The sequence below is a fragment of the Neopsephotus bourkii genome, unplaced genomic scaffold, assembly GCF_033783945.1.
Source record: "Neopsephotus bourkii isolate Nb327-2 ecotype Australia unplaced genomic scaffold, CSIRO-AGI_Nbou_v1 NB_1634, whole genome shotgun sequence".
NCBI lineage: Eukaryota > Metazoa > Chordata > Aves > Psittaciformes > Psittacidae > Neopsephotus > Neopsephotus bourkii.
Window position 1 is genome coordinate 574174 of NW_026902109.1, and position 13731 is coordinate 587904.

At 37.9% G+C, this 13731-nt stretch overlaps 1 protein-coding gene across 4 annotated transcripts in view; it reads left to right on the forward strand.

Annotated features, from left to right (window-relative positions):
* Positions 1 to 13731, forward strand: part of PRKG1 (protein kinase cGMP-dependent 1) — a 480301-nt gene that overhangs the window by 180960 nt on the left and 285610 nt on the right. For all 4 annotated transcript variants that reach the window (XM_061373836.1, XM_061373835.1, XM_061373838.1 and 1 more), the window contains exon 3: positions 9627 to 9740. In XM_061373836.1, coding sequence (XP_061229820.1) covers positions 9627 to 9740 — 114 coding nt within the window. The remainder of the gene's footprint in view (positions 1 to 9626; positions 9741 to 13731) is intronic.

Here is a 13731-nt window from a genome sequence, read left to right on the forward strand (position 1 = left end):
GTAAGGAATAAAGGTACCGGGTTATAGTTCCTGCATGTGTATGGGCTTAGAAGCAGCATGTGCTCAGGGTGAGGTCAGGGGTTGCTGGGGAAGGGATACCGGGATGGGATGAGACATGGACCAAAGGGACTAAGACTGACCTTTGCAGATTGCTGGCAAAGCGGTGAAAACTGGGACAGGGAAGGAAGTGGCCTGCTGTTAATGGGAGCTGCTGGGTTAGCTCAGCTGGCAAGGTTTGGTTATAAAAAGCTGTTGTTGCTGATGACTAGCTGTAATGCTGCATCACCTTTTTGTAACTTGATAACCATTGACCTTGTGGTACTAATGACATCCTGTTAAAGCAGATTATAGGTGGACATCTCTGGGCTTCTGGAACAGCAGACTGGACATTCCTCCTATTAACTTCAGAGCAAGTAAAGAGTGTAACAGTGTTGCTTCAGCTTTAACTCCTAGTTTTCTTATTTCTCCTCTTTCTCCCACCTGAAGATTTCTTTCTTTCTTTGCATGGCTTATGTTTGTGTGTAATTTATGGAGCTGTGTGTAATGAATTAGGGCACTGTCAGTAAAACCCTGGAAAAAATAAGTTTTCCAGAAAAGAAGACATTGGTAACAGGGAAAGCCAAAGCAAGTCTCTGTTTAAAGCTGCCAGCTGCTTTCAGGGAAAACCCATTTCCATTTTGAATGTGCCATAGGTGAATGCCAGTAAGGCTGAGGCCAAATGGTTGTGAAAAGTTTGGGTTTGTTAAAGACCCATGTTTTCTGAGCTCAAACTGTGATTTGCCAATGTGCCGAATATTTGAAAGCGATAATTAAAGTTGGTGGAGTTGAACTTTCAGAATACAAAGGGTATGCAAGAAGTAGTATTAAAATAAGACTCTGTTTTGAGTTTAATTTAATTTTTCTAATGGATATTCTAAAGGAGGTACTTCTAATATAAATGCCCTTGTCACTGTGTGATGGGATAACTCATGGTTCATCTTAGGGGCAATTTTTGAAATACATTTGTTATTGTTCAGGAAAATCTACAGATCTATGGTGGTATTTCCTGAAGAAAACTAATTACAAATAGTTGTTATTCTGTTTTCAGAGCAGGGCTTGGATAGCATTCAACAAATAAGGCTGCAGTCCAAGTGTGAAACAGCACTGACAAAATACTGAGTAGTCCTTTATGAATTCTGCCCTGAATCGTGGGAATCTCCCTCCCATCCCTCCTGTCATTTTGGAGTTGCATGATGAAATATACATCCTAAAGGAAGTCTGAGCTCACACTGAACCCCGCTTTGTTATTTTCTGAATTTCTGCAATGTCAGGTGTTTGTTTTGTTTGGTTTTTTTTTTTTTTTTTTTTTTTTTTTTACTTTGTATGGATGTGTAATGAATAATTAGTGTCCTCATGGCAGAACCTGCCTTTTTGTTTGGGTTGTTGTTTTTTTTGTTTCAGGTCTAGGATCTGAAAAGGGACAAAAAATGTGAATAATGATGCAACTAATTGCTTTTATCCATGTCTCAGAGGTATTTCTAGGATATACAATTTATGCCCAAGCAAAGAAATAGAAAAATATAACCTAAAAATATCACTACTGAATTCTGATTTTAAGGGCTTTACTGGACAAGAGAAGAAAGTGTGTTATTGAAACCTCATGCTGTATGGAAATGCACTTTGGATTCTTAGATATCCTCTCAGCTATTTTTTGTATCTTTAAAATTAAGAAACTAAGGGGCAGGTTTGGGCTTGTGAGTAATGGAAGGCTTTGACTTGAAATAGAAATTGGCTTTCCACCGTGCCTCTAAGATAGGGGGAGAGAGAGCTGGCAACATACCACAAGAATTTTGCCCATTATATAAATTACATGCAGGCTGACAAATTCCTCAAGCCAACTTAATCTGTTTTCTTCCGTGCCCGGAAAGAGAAAATGGACATTTAATTATTGGGAGAAAAAAATTATCCTACTAATTGAGAGAGTCACATTAGTGCATTTTAGTTTATCATTTGATTTATTTCAGGGACACGGATGTAGTTCAGCCAAAGATGTTATTTCATGTTTAACTGTCGACTTAAAGTGACAAAGCACTGAATGTCCTCATCAAAACAAAAACTGCCTGTGTGTTTTGCTGGTGTTGTTATATGGGATAAAATTGATCCTGCTTTGTTCGTACGTTGTTCAGTCATCTGTATTTTTACTTTTCTGTCCTTACAATGACCCATATTTAACTCTGCATCCTGAGAAAGGTACAAAGTAACTTGCAAGAGCAATTAGTTTTCAGAGCAAATGCTTATAAGAGCATTTTCCATCTGCAGGCTATTTCTCAGGGACTGTTCCTGTCATTCTCAAGGTATGAACTATGCTCACTGACACCTGTGGTTTTATATTCATTGCATTGCCTGAGCAAATTTGGGGCTGGGGAAGGAGATGAGCCAGGATTAAATCAATGTCAGCCTGTTTTAAGAAAGAAAATAATTTATTCACTTTTAGTATCGTTAATATTCGTCATTATGAAATGTAATGTTCTACAGCCACCACAGTTAAAACATACAGTGGCTTGGGCACAACCCCATGACTAATGCAGGCCATTCTCAGTCTGTGTTTTGAAACAGCAAAAAACAACAACAAATGTTAATCAGAGTGGTTCTAATGTCAACCAGCCACTTTGCAATTAAAGTTTTAATTGCTCTGCAATTATATTTGCAGCTACAATGCAATTAGCATGCAGAGTTTAATTTGCAAAAGCATGGCTCTGGCTGAGTCCCAGGGCTTGAGGAACATGTAGTGGGGACCAGGTCAGCAAAGGAAGCCACTTGCCCCTGGATTTCGTAGGGAAAGTTTAATTTCCTAAAGTTTTAGTGCATCTTCCTGAAATCTTGCAGATCGACTCTGGTTTTCAAGATGTCTTGAGTTACAACCAAAAGTCATATGTATAAAACTGCAAAACTGTCTATTTCAAAGCTTTGATGGAGCTGCCCTCAGCAGTGAGGTGCAAGATCATCATGGTGATTTGAGGCTGCTATTTTTATCACACACTCAGTTTTTTCAAGGTAGTGCTTTACTGGTAGCAGCTTGGACTTGTAGCTGCAGGAGGGGAGCTTTCTACAGGGCCTCTGCTCATCGTTTGGAGAAGTTGCATCTGTTGGAGCTGAACAGTGCATTTAATATGACAAATAGTGCAAACAACATTCCATGAACTTATTAAGAGGCAGCAGGAATTGATGAGTTTAGCTGCACCTTCCACAAATAGTTTTGTTTCCTCAGCTAATTTACAAGCTACTAAGAAAAGTTGTGAGTTCTGGTTGACAAGTGAAAAAAATGGATGGGAAAGGGGGCAAAGTTTTTGGCAGTGCAGAAATTTAATGCCTAAATGAATGGCATTTATGTAAAAATCAGTGCAAAGGAATGAGGGTAAGGCTTTAGCTCTTAATGCACAGGAGGAGCGCTGGGAAGAAATAAATGAGAATAAAAGAGGAAGGTTGCTGCTCTTTGAATCGAAGGAATGAGGGTAGAAAATTTCCAGCATAAAAATTCCTTTTGCCAAAGGTGGGATACGATTCAAATGACAGAGCCTGGAAAAAAAACCAAAGAACCTGCCATATAATGGAGTCTTCTGAGTATCATCCAGAAATATCTGCTCAAAATATTGAGTTATGCATGGTTAAACTGATTTCTGGCAGCTATTTTTGTTGGGAGCAGGCTGGTGGCTTCTGGAGGTATCGTTCTCTCCTATATTCTCATGCTGGTCACCTTCTCATGTGCATTGTGAGAAAGCCAAATGGATGGCACCCTTTGAACTAGAGAATTGATTCATAAAACTTGCCTTGCTGAAAGCATGCGTCAAAACTACCAGCGTGATATGGCAAAGGCCCATTTCACTGCTTGCAGGACCATTAATGAAATGACTCAGCAGTCAGATGATATCAAGCCATATTTTGTCTGTGTGCGAATAGAGAAGAATAGGGACTTGAGGGGAATTCAAAGTATAGCCGCCAAAATACAGCTGCCTACCTTTACTCTTGGTAAGTCTTCCATGCTGGTGAAGATACAGAAATTTCTATTTTATTTTATTTTATGCTCTGTCTGTATGAAAAATAACTTGCATTGGCCTCCACCAATCTGGAATAGTTTCTTACAGGTGACATAAAAATTCAGATTTTGGATGTAAGGTAAAGCTCTACAAAATCAGCTTAGCTGTAAATTGCATATCAGTGTTGAATTCAGTAATGCTCAATATTTTGGCAGAAACACAGCATTTTCCAACTTCTTTTTCTTTCCTTGAGTAAAGCATCACTTGCATAATTTAGTATTTATCTGATGGAGCTGACAAAGAAAGTTGCAAATTTATCTCCATTAATTGAACAAAATTGTATTGCATTTCATTTGGCTTCTTAATCTGGTTGAAACATCAAAGAAAGCAATTTATTTCCTACATGGAAAACTGCACTGTGTAGGCTGCCAGCTGGGAAAGGAAAATAGGTAAAATTCCTTTTGTTTATAGCTGTGTTAGACCCTTTATTTCCACAAAAGGTGAATTTGGCTCATGGTCTGGGGAATTTACTGTTAGGTATTTCATGTTCCAGATTGCTTAATTACACAACAGGAGAATAAGAGACTTTGTCCAGTACAATAAATGGTAGTTAAACAGCACATTTATTACTAAACCACACTGAAAGAGAATCATGCTACCTGTATCTCTTCTTTTCCTGTCGTGTCAAAGATTGAATACCTTTTGCCTTTCAATTCCAGTGTTCCTCAGGCTACTTCAATCTTAAGTACTTAGAAAAAAACCTGCAGCAGCTGAGTTTGTCTAATGAAGTCTTTGGTGGAATGGCTTGGTAGAAGAATACAGCTGTCTGAGGAAGACCGAGGAGCTGCTCAGCTCTGGCATCAGAAGCATGGCAGAGCTCTGGAAAAAGGGAGAGGCAGCAGCAGAGTTGGGCTTGGGGCCAAGTGGATTCTTGTGCTCTGATCACTTCTTGAGCTGGTCAGATAATTCCTAAAGATCTGTTAGAGACTGTGTTCGGCTGTGTCTAGAGGTTTCACAGCTTGAGGGCAAGGAGCAGCTCGTCCTTGCAGGGAGCCGTGTGAGGACAGCCCCATGGCATTCCATTAAAAACCAGGAGGGGTGGTGGGGAAAGGCAGTGTACTTTAACCCAGTAACTTGCATTGCTTGTGGTGCAGAGGTGGATGAGGCTGTGGTGAGCTTTGTGCCCTGGGCTTAGCGCAAGGCAGAATCAGTTTCATCATGAGTTGTTTGCAACACTGATGCATCACCAGTGCCAGGGCACTGCCTTTCAGTAGTGAGGTCACTTGGGACTAACGGAGACCTGTTTTGCAACCTGAGCAAAGAGTTGCCACTCAGTCGCAAGGTGGGAATGTAAAATACAGCCTTGCTAAGGCATTGTTTATGTTCCTATAAGCAAAATCTTTGTTTGGAGGAGAACACTGTGGGTCTAGAGGAGATTTGTTGATGCTTTGCAGGAAAGATGTTGCTTTCATGTTCAAACTGATTTAGGGAGGCTTTTCTGCAAATTCCATCATCACGTTCTTGCATTCCTTCTGATTGTTTCAACAGAATACATTTGGTAAGAGCCATTTCACGTGTGTAGTAACTTTATATTCAAATTCATAAAATAAGAAATGGGTGCTGGAATCAAAACAGCACTTCCATAGCAGAACTGACAAAATGCTTTAAATGACTGCACATGAAATTCATATTCATCATCTTTTAACAAAGCAAGTTTTAGTTTTGTTTTGACAGACAAAGATTTGTGCATCATGTCATGTCGTATACTTCTGGAAGAATCAGGCTCTGTAGCATGGAATGTGCCCAGAATCTTGTGTCTTTTCTGCAAACTATGCTTCAAACAACTAAATTAGGAATAAAACTAGTTTGAATGCAAATGTTAAATGAGAATTTAAATCATTCTTCTTTTTCATAAACAGAGCACTTCTAAATTGCCAAGCGGCTAAGAGTGGTTATTGATAACCACCTACAAATGTTAACAGTTCTCATACAGCAAATCCTTGCTGAATTCATCAGTACCAGTGCTTGTCTTTTTTCTGTTTGATATCCAAACCATACACCATCTTGAATCATGAAAAAAATTGACTATAATCTTTTGTTTAATGTCCATGGCTTTTGGGGTTTGCTGTGAAATAGAAATTGTATGGAGTTTGAGCAATTTGTGCTTGTCCAGGGGTTTCCTGAGTGTTATGGTTTTCTGCTCAACTTTATATCTGCTGCTTGAATCCTAAAGGTGATGATGAGATAGCTACATGCAAATCTAAGTAATTTCTGCCTTTGGAAGTAATCCTCTCTTCTATAAGTGGAATTAATTTGCTTTGGTTTTGTAGAACGTTAACTTACACACTCTTGCCTGTATCCATATCATGGTAGGAAATCTCCACACTTTTAAAATTAGTATTTTAACTTGATCACTAATATGCTTCTTGAGTACTGGCATAAATGGTTGGTGCAGTAAAAGGGTCATGAAAACTATAGTAAAAATAATCTGTGCAAGATTGTTCTTTCTGTCACAAATCTCAAAGTCATTTGCCATGATCAAGCAGGAATTTGTCATCAATGTACAGCAGTGAGAGCACCATTTTCTACATGTGGAAAATAGTCTATAAATTGATGGAAGCTGAGATAATAATTCTGTGTATTACTCCAGTAAGGTCTTTTCAACCCCAAGGTGGTCCTTTCCAGCATTGTCACTCCCTCGTGGGGATTTTCATCCACTCTTCCTCTCAGGCCTTGGAGGGCATCTGTGGATGATGAATCATTGACTTGTAATCATGCATGATTGTGAGCAAACAACGTATTTTAGTACATTGGGAAATTCTTCCCCCCTCAAAGAACCCTCTGAGCTGTAAGAATCAGAACTCAGCTTCTTACTTTGAAGTCCTTATAAAAAAATATATGGGATATGGGAATATATGTGACTTTCTTACAAAGATGAACGATCAGCATGGGTTGCTTTGGGAAGCAACAAATAACATTGTGAGCAGTGGGACTGATCTCAAAACACTTTTAAATGGTATGATCTATTTGTGCATTACTGCTCAGATCTGGCTGTCTTTTCTCTGGAACTGGTTCAGACTCCAGGAGCTTGAAAGTGAGGTAAACTCATTCCCTTTTTGGATACTTGTTGTAGAGCTTTGTGCGGCAATATCCCCATTTCGTCTCTGCTGCAAATCGGTTCTATTAAAAAAGTATATTATTCAATGTCTTTTAGGAGTCTATGAAGTGTGTGAGGCACTATTAAAGGTTGATTATGCTCATTCTTGAGATAAATACCTGGGTTTGTGCTTCGTATTAGATTGGTATTTATTATGAACAAATGAATAAAAGGTAATAAATTGACTGTTAAAGGGAAGTTAGCCTACACAATAATTGAATTTGTCTCCATTTGAAGATAACAGTAAATCAGCAACCTCAGATTTTAATTCTCAGGGTTATTTATTAGTATTATATTGTATATTTTAGTATTAGTGGAATTGCTTTACCGTGTGAGTATAGGTGAGTGTATTCTTAGCAGATCTTTAGTGGGTGCTAACTGTTCAGTATCAATGGCTAGTATTAATGTGATTAGATGCCATTATATTTCACACATTCACCATCCTATGTATTTCTTCTTGCCATGATGGGAGCTGCAGAACTCTGCACACTGTGGCTGCCAGCCCACCATAACTGGTCAGCATCTCCCAAAAGAAATGACATTTTCTCCTACTAATACATAAATATGTGTGTGTGCATATATATTTATACACACACACACACATATATGTACTTATGTAAGTAAGCATATTTTCTACTTTACGAGTGACAATTTTAGAGACTTGTTTTTAATATTGAAATATGTACTTGCTTTCTGGTAGCAGTTTCATAGTAGCATTATATATATATACACACATACTTGATTAATAGTAATAACTTGTAATAAAGAAACTTAACAAACAGACACCCTTTCCCCTCAACCTCTTTGTGCTTCTGTATTACAGAATACACTGCTGCAATCTTAATGCTCCCACAGGCCAGGTAACCTTTAGGTCATGGTATTTATCAAACAGTAACTCTTAGTTTCATAAATGATGTGGGATTTTTTTAAATTTAACTTTTAAAACCAGTACTAGATCTTGGGATCTATTGTACCAGATAGTGGGAAAACACTTTCTCTCCAAAATACCTTATGCCCTTTTAAGGCACTTTAAAGTTTGCCTTACCTTAATACAATACCTTCTTCCATTCACCTCTACATACTGTTACTGCCTTTGTTTATTCTGCTGTGGAAATACTTGAAGTTTTCTGCTCAATTTCAATTACTTTGTTATGTGTCTAGCAGCAATATGGCATCGAAATTTGTTTCAGGCTCCTCAAAGTTTGTTTTTTCTCACTGGTGCATTATTTTGGTAGAGTAGCAGAGGTAGGCTGGAGTCATTCTTGCTTTGAGGGATATCATGGGTAGAGTGGTGTAGATTTACACACAGATATATAGGGCTGGCAGGACTGTATTTTAGAGTGTATATTATGTAGGGGAAGTTTCTTTTTGCCTTAGTGGTCTTGCTTTGAGGTGTGTATCTCTGGATTCCATCTGCAGGAGGAGAGGGTTGTATAAGCTCCAATCAAATAATTAGAGTTATCAATGCAGGCATTTGAGACCTAGTTTGGTATCTAACACACAAATGCAGATAGCTGTAAACTGCGTAAGAGCCAGTAAATGCTGACCTTTCCTCTTGCCTCATATAGACCCACAGACAGCAAATCAGTGATGCAATGTAGGCTGGTGTAGATAATCTGCTTCCCAGTTTGGGGTGAGAGGAAGCTTTTTAGTGATTAATGACATTTAAAATTCTCACCCTCTGTCTTGCACTTTGTTACAGCCTAAATGGTGATTAAACAACCCTAACCCTAATCCCATTTTCCCTGCTTCTTGTGGCATTGCCTGTGTGTGCAGGTGGTGAGGCCATCTTCAGTTTCTTCCCTTCTCCTGGTTCTTGTTCCTCAGATGTCCTTTGAAACTCCCAGACTGCCCCTGAGCTGCTTTTGTTCCATTCAACTTTTGTTTTAAATCCCCCTCACATATCTTCTCTTGGCATGAGATTGATAAAGCAGATAAAGCAGACTTGCTCTCTCATAAGATGAAATGTTCAAAAGGAAACGTATGGTGAGATGGGAATTAAATAATGGCCATGGGTCAAAATAATCTTCCTTTTGATTATAGCTGTGTTATTCATGGATGAGTGTTCTCAGGGATTAGTTTTTCAGTGAAAATGAGCAAAATTACTTTGTGGTTTTCATGTGTGGTGTTAAAGACCTGAATCTTTTCCTTTTTAAACAAAAATTGGAAAAAAAATAATCTGAAACTGTAATAAGTTCACATAAAGTTTGCTAGTAAGTATTTCCTGACTCTACAGATACTCCACTAAAAAAACCCTCAAGGGTTGAAAGCGTATATATGCAGTGGTTGGTTTTAACCTTTTTCTAAGTTTTTCCTGTCCTTCATAATATGTTTAATTGGTTTTCTAGGTGTAAGGCTCTTTTGGTTTTAGTCACAGTATAATAGAATAATTTTTTAAAACTAAAGTCTGAAATAATTTCCCTTTTAAAATAGTCTTTTTTTTTTTTTTCTCACAGATGGGAAGGTTGAAGTGACAAAAGAAGGTGTAAAGCTGTGCACCATGGGACCTGGCAAAGTATTTGGGGAGTTAGCCATCCTCTACAATTGTACCAGGACAGCAACTGTCAAAAGTAAGATAATTTTTTATCTTTGTTATTGAATTACAATGTTATTTAATTGGGAAGTAGGGTTCTGCTCATCTCTTCTTTGGGATTGCAGCCTCCTTTAGAAATTCTACTTTCTTACTTAATTGCTCTCTATAGCGATTATAGTATTGAATTTAGCCACTGTGAATGGGAAGAAGTGTATCTGACCCTAGTAGTGTACATCTTCAAGACAAAGTAAGTTACACTTACATATTTTTTCAGGACAAGTCATTGTTTTCTCCCTAAACCAACCAGAAAGAATCAGGAAAAAAGCCTGAACAGCGCTGATCCCCTGCTCTAAGTCTTCAGTGCTTCTCCTGTAATCTGATTTCTTTTATGAATATTCTGGGTAAAGGCCTGGGCTGTACACTAAGTAGAGGAAAAAAGAATCACATTGCTATGTACAACAAAACTATGATTTCATTTAAATTCAGGTTAATAGTTGAGATTTGGAAGAGAAGTGATACCAAAATACCGATGCATGTGAATCCGTGTTCAGAAGAAAGCCTTTTAGAAATACCTAGTTTTGCTTCAAAATGAGAAAGAAAGATAACAAATGGGCAGAAATGACAAAACAGATTTGGGTTGTTTGTTGTTTTTTGTTTGTTTGATTTTTTGTTGTGTTTTTGTTTGGGTTTTTTGATTGTTTTGGTTTTTGTTTTGGTTTTGGTTGTTTTTGGTTGTTTTTTTTTTTTTAAGAGCACACTATTCCCCATAATTCTGAAGAACTTGACTGATGTACTCTATTTCTACCTGCACAAACCTTGCCTTTTTACAAGTACTGTTTATTGCAGGTTAGTCCGGCTACAGTATGGTTAGTTCATCAGTGACACAGTTTTTGTACTTTGCAGTAATCCAAATGATTAGCAAATGCTTTGGAGTAATCTAAATGATGCAGCAAATGTGCATGTATTGCACAATTCATACCTAGTTTGATGGGGGCATACCTAGTTTGATGGAGACCTCCAGGCTACTTCAGACAGCGTTTGTGGCTGCTTTCCTATGAGATGCTTTTTCTCGGTCCCCGTAGTCCATCAAGGAACCAATGCAAACGGGTGCAAATGGGACATGTCCTGAAAACCTCTCTTTCCCATACTTTCCTGCCCCTAGGTGCATTATCCATGAATAGCCTGGTTTTCTGTCCAGTTAAAGGTTTGGAGAATTGATGATGGTGAAGAATTCAGAGCTGCAGGCTCCGCTGCAGGCTCATCTGTGATAAATACAGTTACAGAAATTTGGAAAGAGCAGGGAAAGAGGGGAGATGTTTGAATCCTAGAAAAGGAAACAAAAGGGTGGTTGTTTAGTTCCTTTTAGAAATGCAGAGCTAAAAGGCACCTGATTCTCTAGTAACCATGAGTAGAAGTACCACATCATAGAATCCTACATATTCACACTGTTCCTGGGTCCATGTCCAACCTGTTTGTAAAAGTGACTCCAGCAGGAAATAATATTGGCAGCAGTTTTTACTATTAGTTTTGCTATTACTTGATTTTTCATGTATTAAGTCTCCTCTCTTGAGCAAACTTTCAGGTTGCCACTTGGTGCTTACTTTTACTAAATCCTTTTATTGTGGTTAAATCTAGGGCAGTAATAAGGTCACTACTATAATCGTCCTCAGAGAGGTCTTTCTTCAGTGAAAAGATGTCTGCATTTGTTGTTACAGTCTGTTTCTTTCCCACCAGTATCATAAAGATATGATAATTATGCACTTACTTTTGCTGGCAGCTGTCAGGCATGTGATCTTGTTTCCAAAGCCAGCAAGTGACTTTTAAATATTTTCTCTCTTGCATAAGTAAGTAGCAATTATGATTGGAATCACCTTTATATCCTTTCAAGTGTGGTGGCACACAAGGTCACAGCTTGACTTTGGGGAATTGATGCATCTAGACCTAACTGAACAGAGGTCTTGGAAGCGTGCAGATGAATCTAGGACATAAATTGTTGCTGTTGCACTTCAGATTGTTTGCTGAGCTTCAAACATCTGTTTGTTCTTTTGGCTAAATGGTAAATGTAATAAATGTCTAGAAAGGTGAACGCTAGTACATGTTCCATTCAGTCTGATGATAACTTTGATCATTACAAGGTTTAGTTAAAAAGAAATGAACAACTGGTCGTTGTAATTAGAGTAGACACCCAGTCAACCCTGATGCTGAAAGTGGTGATGATGTGTTGAGAGGCATCATCCAACTTTCATCGAGAGAAACAGTTTAAGTCAGGGCTTCCCAGTTTTCATGAGATAAATTTCTATTAACTTCAGAGTGACAGAAGTAATTGTTTGTTTGTTTTTTTAATGCGCCTGCCAAAATTTCATTACAAGGACCTTAAGTATTTGTTTTTAAAAAATGAAGTTGCAGCAAAAACTGAATGAACTACTTTACACTACACTGTGGTAGTGTAAAGCTTATTAATGCCTTTGAGCAATAATGATATGGAAACTGTGTTGGCATCTTCTGCTGTAACTCATTGTATGTGTACTCTAGGTTTGTAAATAATAAAGTTTTTAGTGTCATTACTCAATAAATTAGTCTACATCAGCTCTTCAACTAGTGCTTGCTCTGTAGGAGACTGCAAACTTAAAGGGATAAATCACTGTAGGAAAAACTTTGTATTTTAAAAATTATTTAGAAGATCTTAAAATTTGATTATTCTGATCTGCATCTTGTTTCATTATAACCTTTTTAATAAGACAGCCCAGCTCTTCTGAAAGCTTACCCCAAGAAAATTATTATAATATTTTTCAGTATTATTGCAGTCTTAAATAAAAGCAAGATAGGGTCTAACCAAGGCTGGGGAAGAAAGAGCAACCAAACCCAAACACTGAGGAAGGTAGGGCCACTGCCCATGTAGATTAATAGCAGGCTGAATGCTAGCATGCTTAAAATCTGTCTTGGCTACCTGTTATCAAGAAGGGAAACATCAGTGAGAGGGTGACTTTAGGCAGTTAGATGCCTGCTGCCTTTCTCTTCCTATTCACGGGTATAGCATTAATATGGGAGTCCAGTGATAGTAAAGGAGGCTGAACATGAGATGTGCAAATGCACCTTGGTGCATTACCCAAGCCACAGAGCTTAATATTAGACTCCGTCAATTAGGAACTTTTCCACCAAAAAAGGATTTTTGTCTTGCTCATTGCCAAGCAAACAGGATTCCAAGTGAGTTATCGTAAGAGTCTGAAGGAGCAAAAATACATTAAAATTCAAATCCGGTTTTGTTTCTTAGTAACATGTGTGGTACAAGGAACAATAAGATGTCAGATTAAAAAGGAAAACAAAATCAACCCTGAGTTGAATTCAGGTTGTTTATATTAAGTGGAATATAAAGCTTTGTAATTTTTCATTTGATAACACAAAATATATTCTTAGTAATTGAAAATTTATCTGCTGTTAATATTGTGCAGTAGTTGCCATTCCTGTTAAAAAATAATCTGATGAGCAGAGTTAAGTAGTCTTTTTTGCATTTTTGGGGGATCAAGGATTTTGTGAAAGGAGTGGATTTTTAATGCACGTATATTTGAGAGGTGCCCTTAGCATCTGAAATTATATTCTCCCAGAGGCAAAATTTGAATCAAAACTCCCCAAAAAAGCATCTTGATGTGACGCTGCAGGTTTCAGTGGGCTTATGCTCAACAGCAGTCTATCATTTTAGGAAAACAATATTAGCAAAAAGCACAAGCTCAAGGTCTCTGTTAATTATTTAAATCTTTTTCCTGCTGAAACTAAGAGCATGTCCTGAAAAGCCAGCACAAGAGCTTCTCAAGCGTCTCTGAGAATCTTTTATGCTTATCAGCTGCGCTTGTTGTACAAAACTCAGTGCCACACTGTGTGTTTAAGGCAGTAGTTTAGCAATTTGTTGCCAAATTTGTATGAGTTTGAGCTTTCTACTGCTGTATATTTTTAATGCAGTCCTGTGGAAATAATTCTCTAACTTGCTTCAGCCCCAGGAATTACTCAAACTTCACAAGGAGCTTGGTAACATG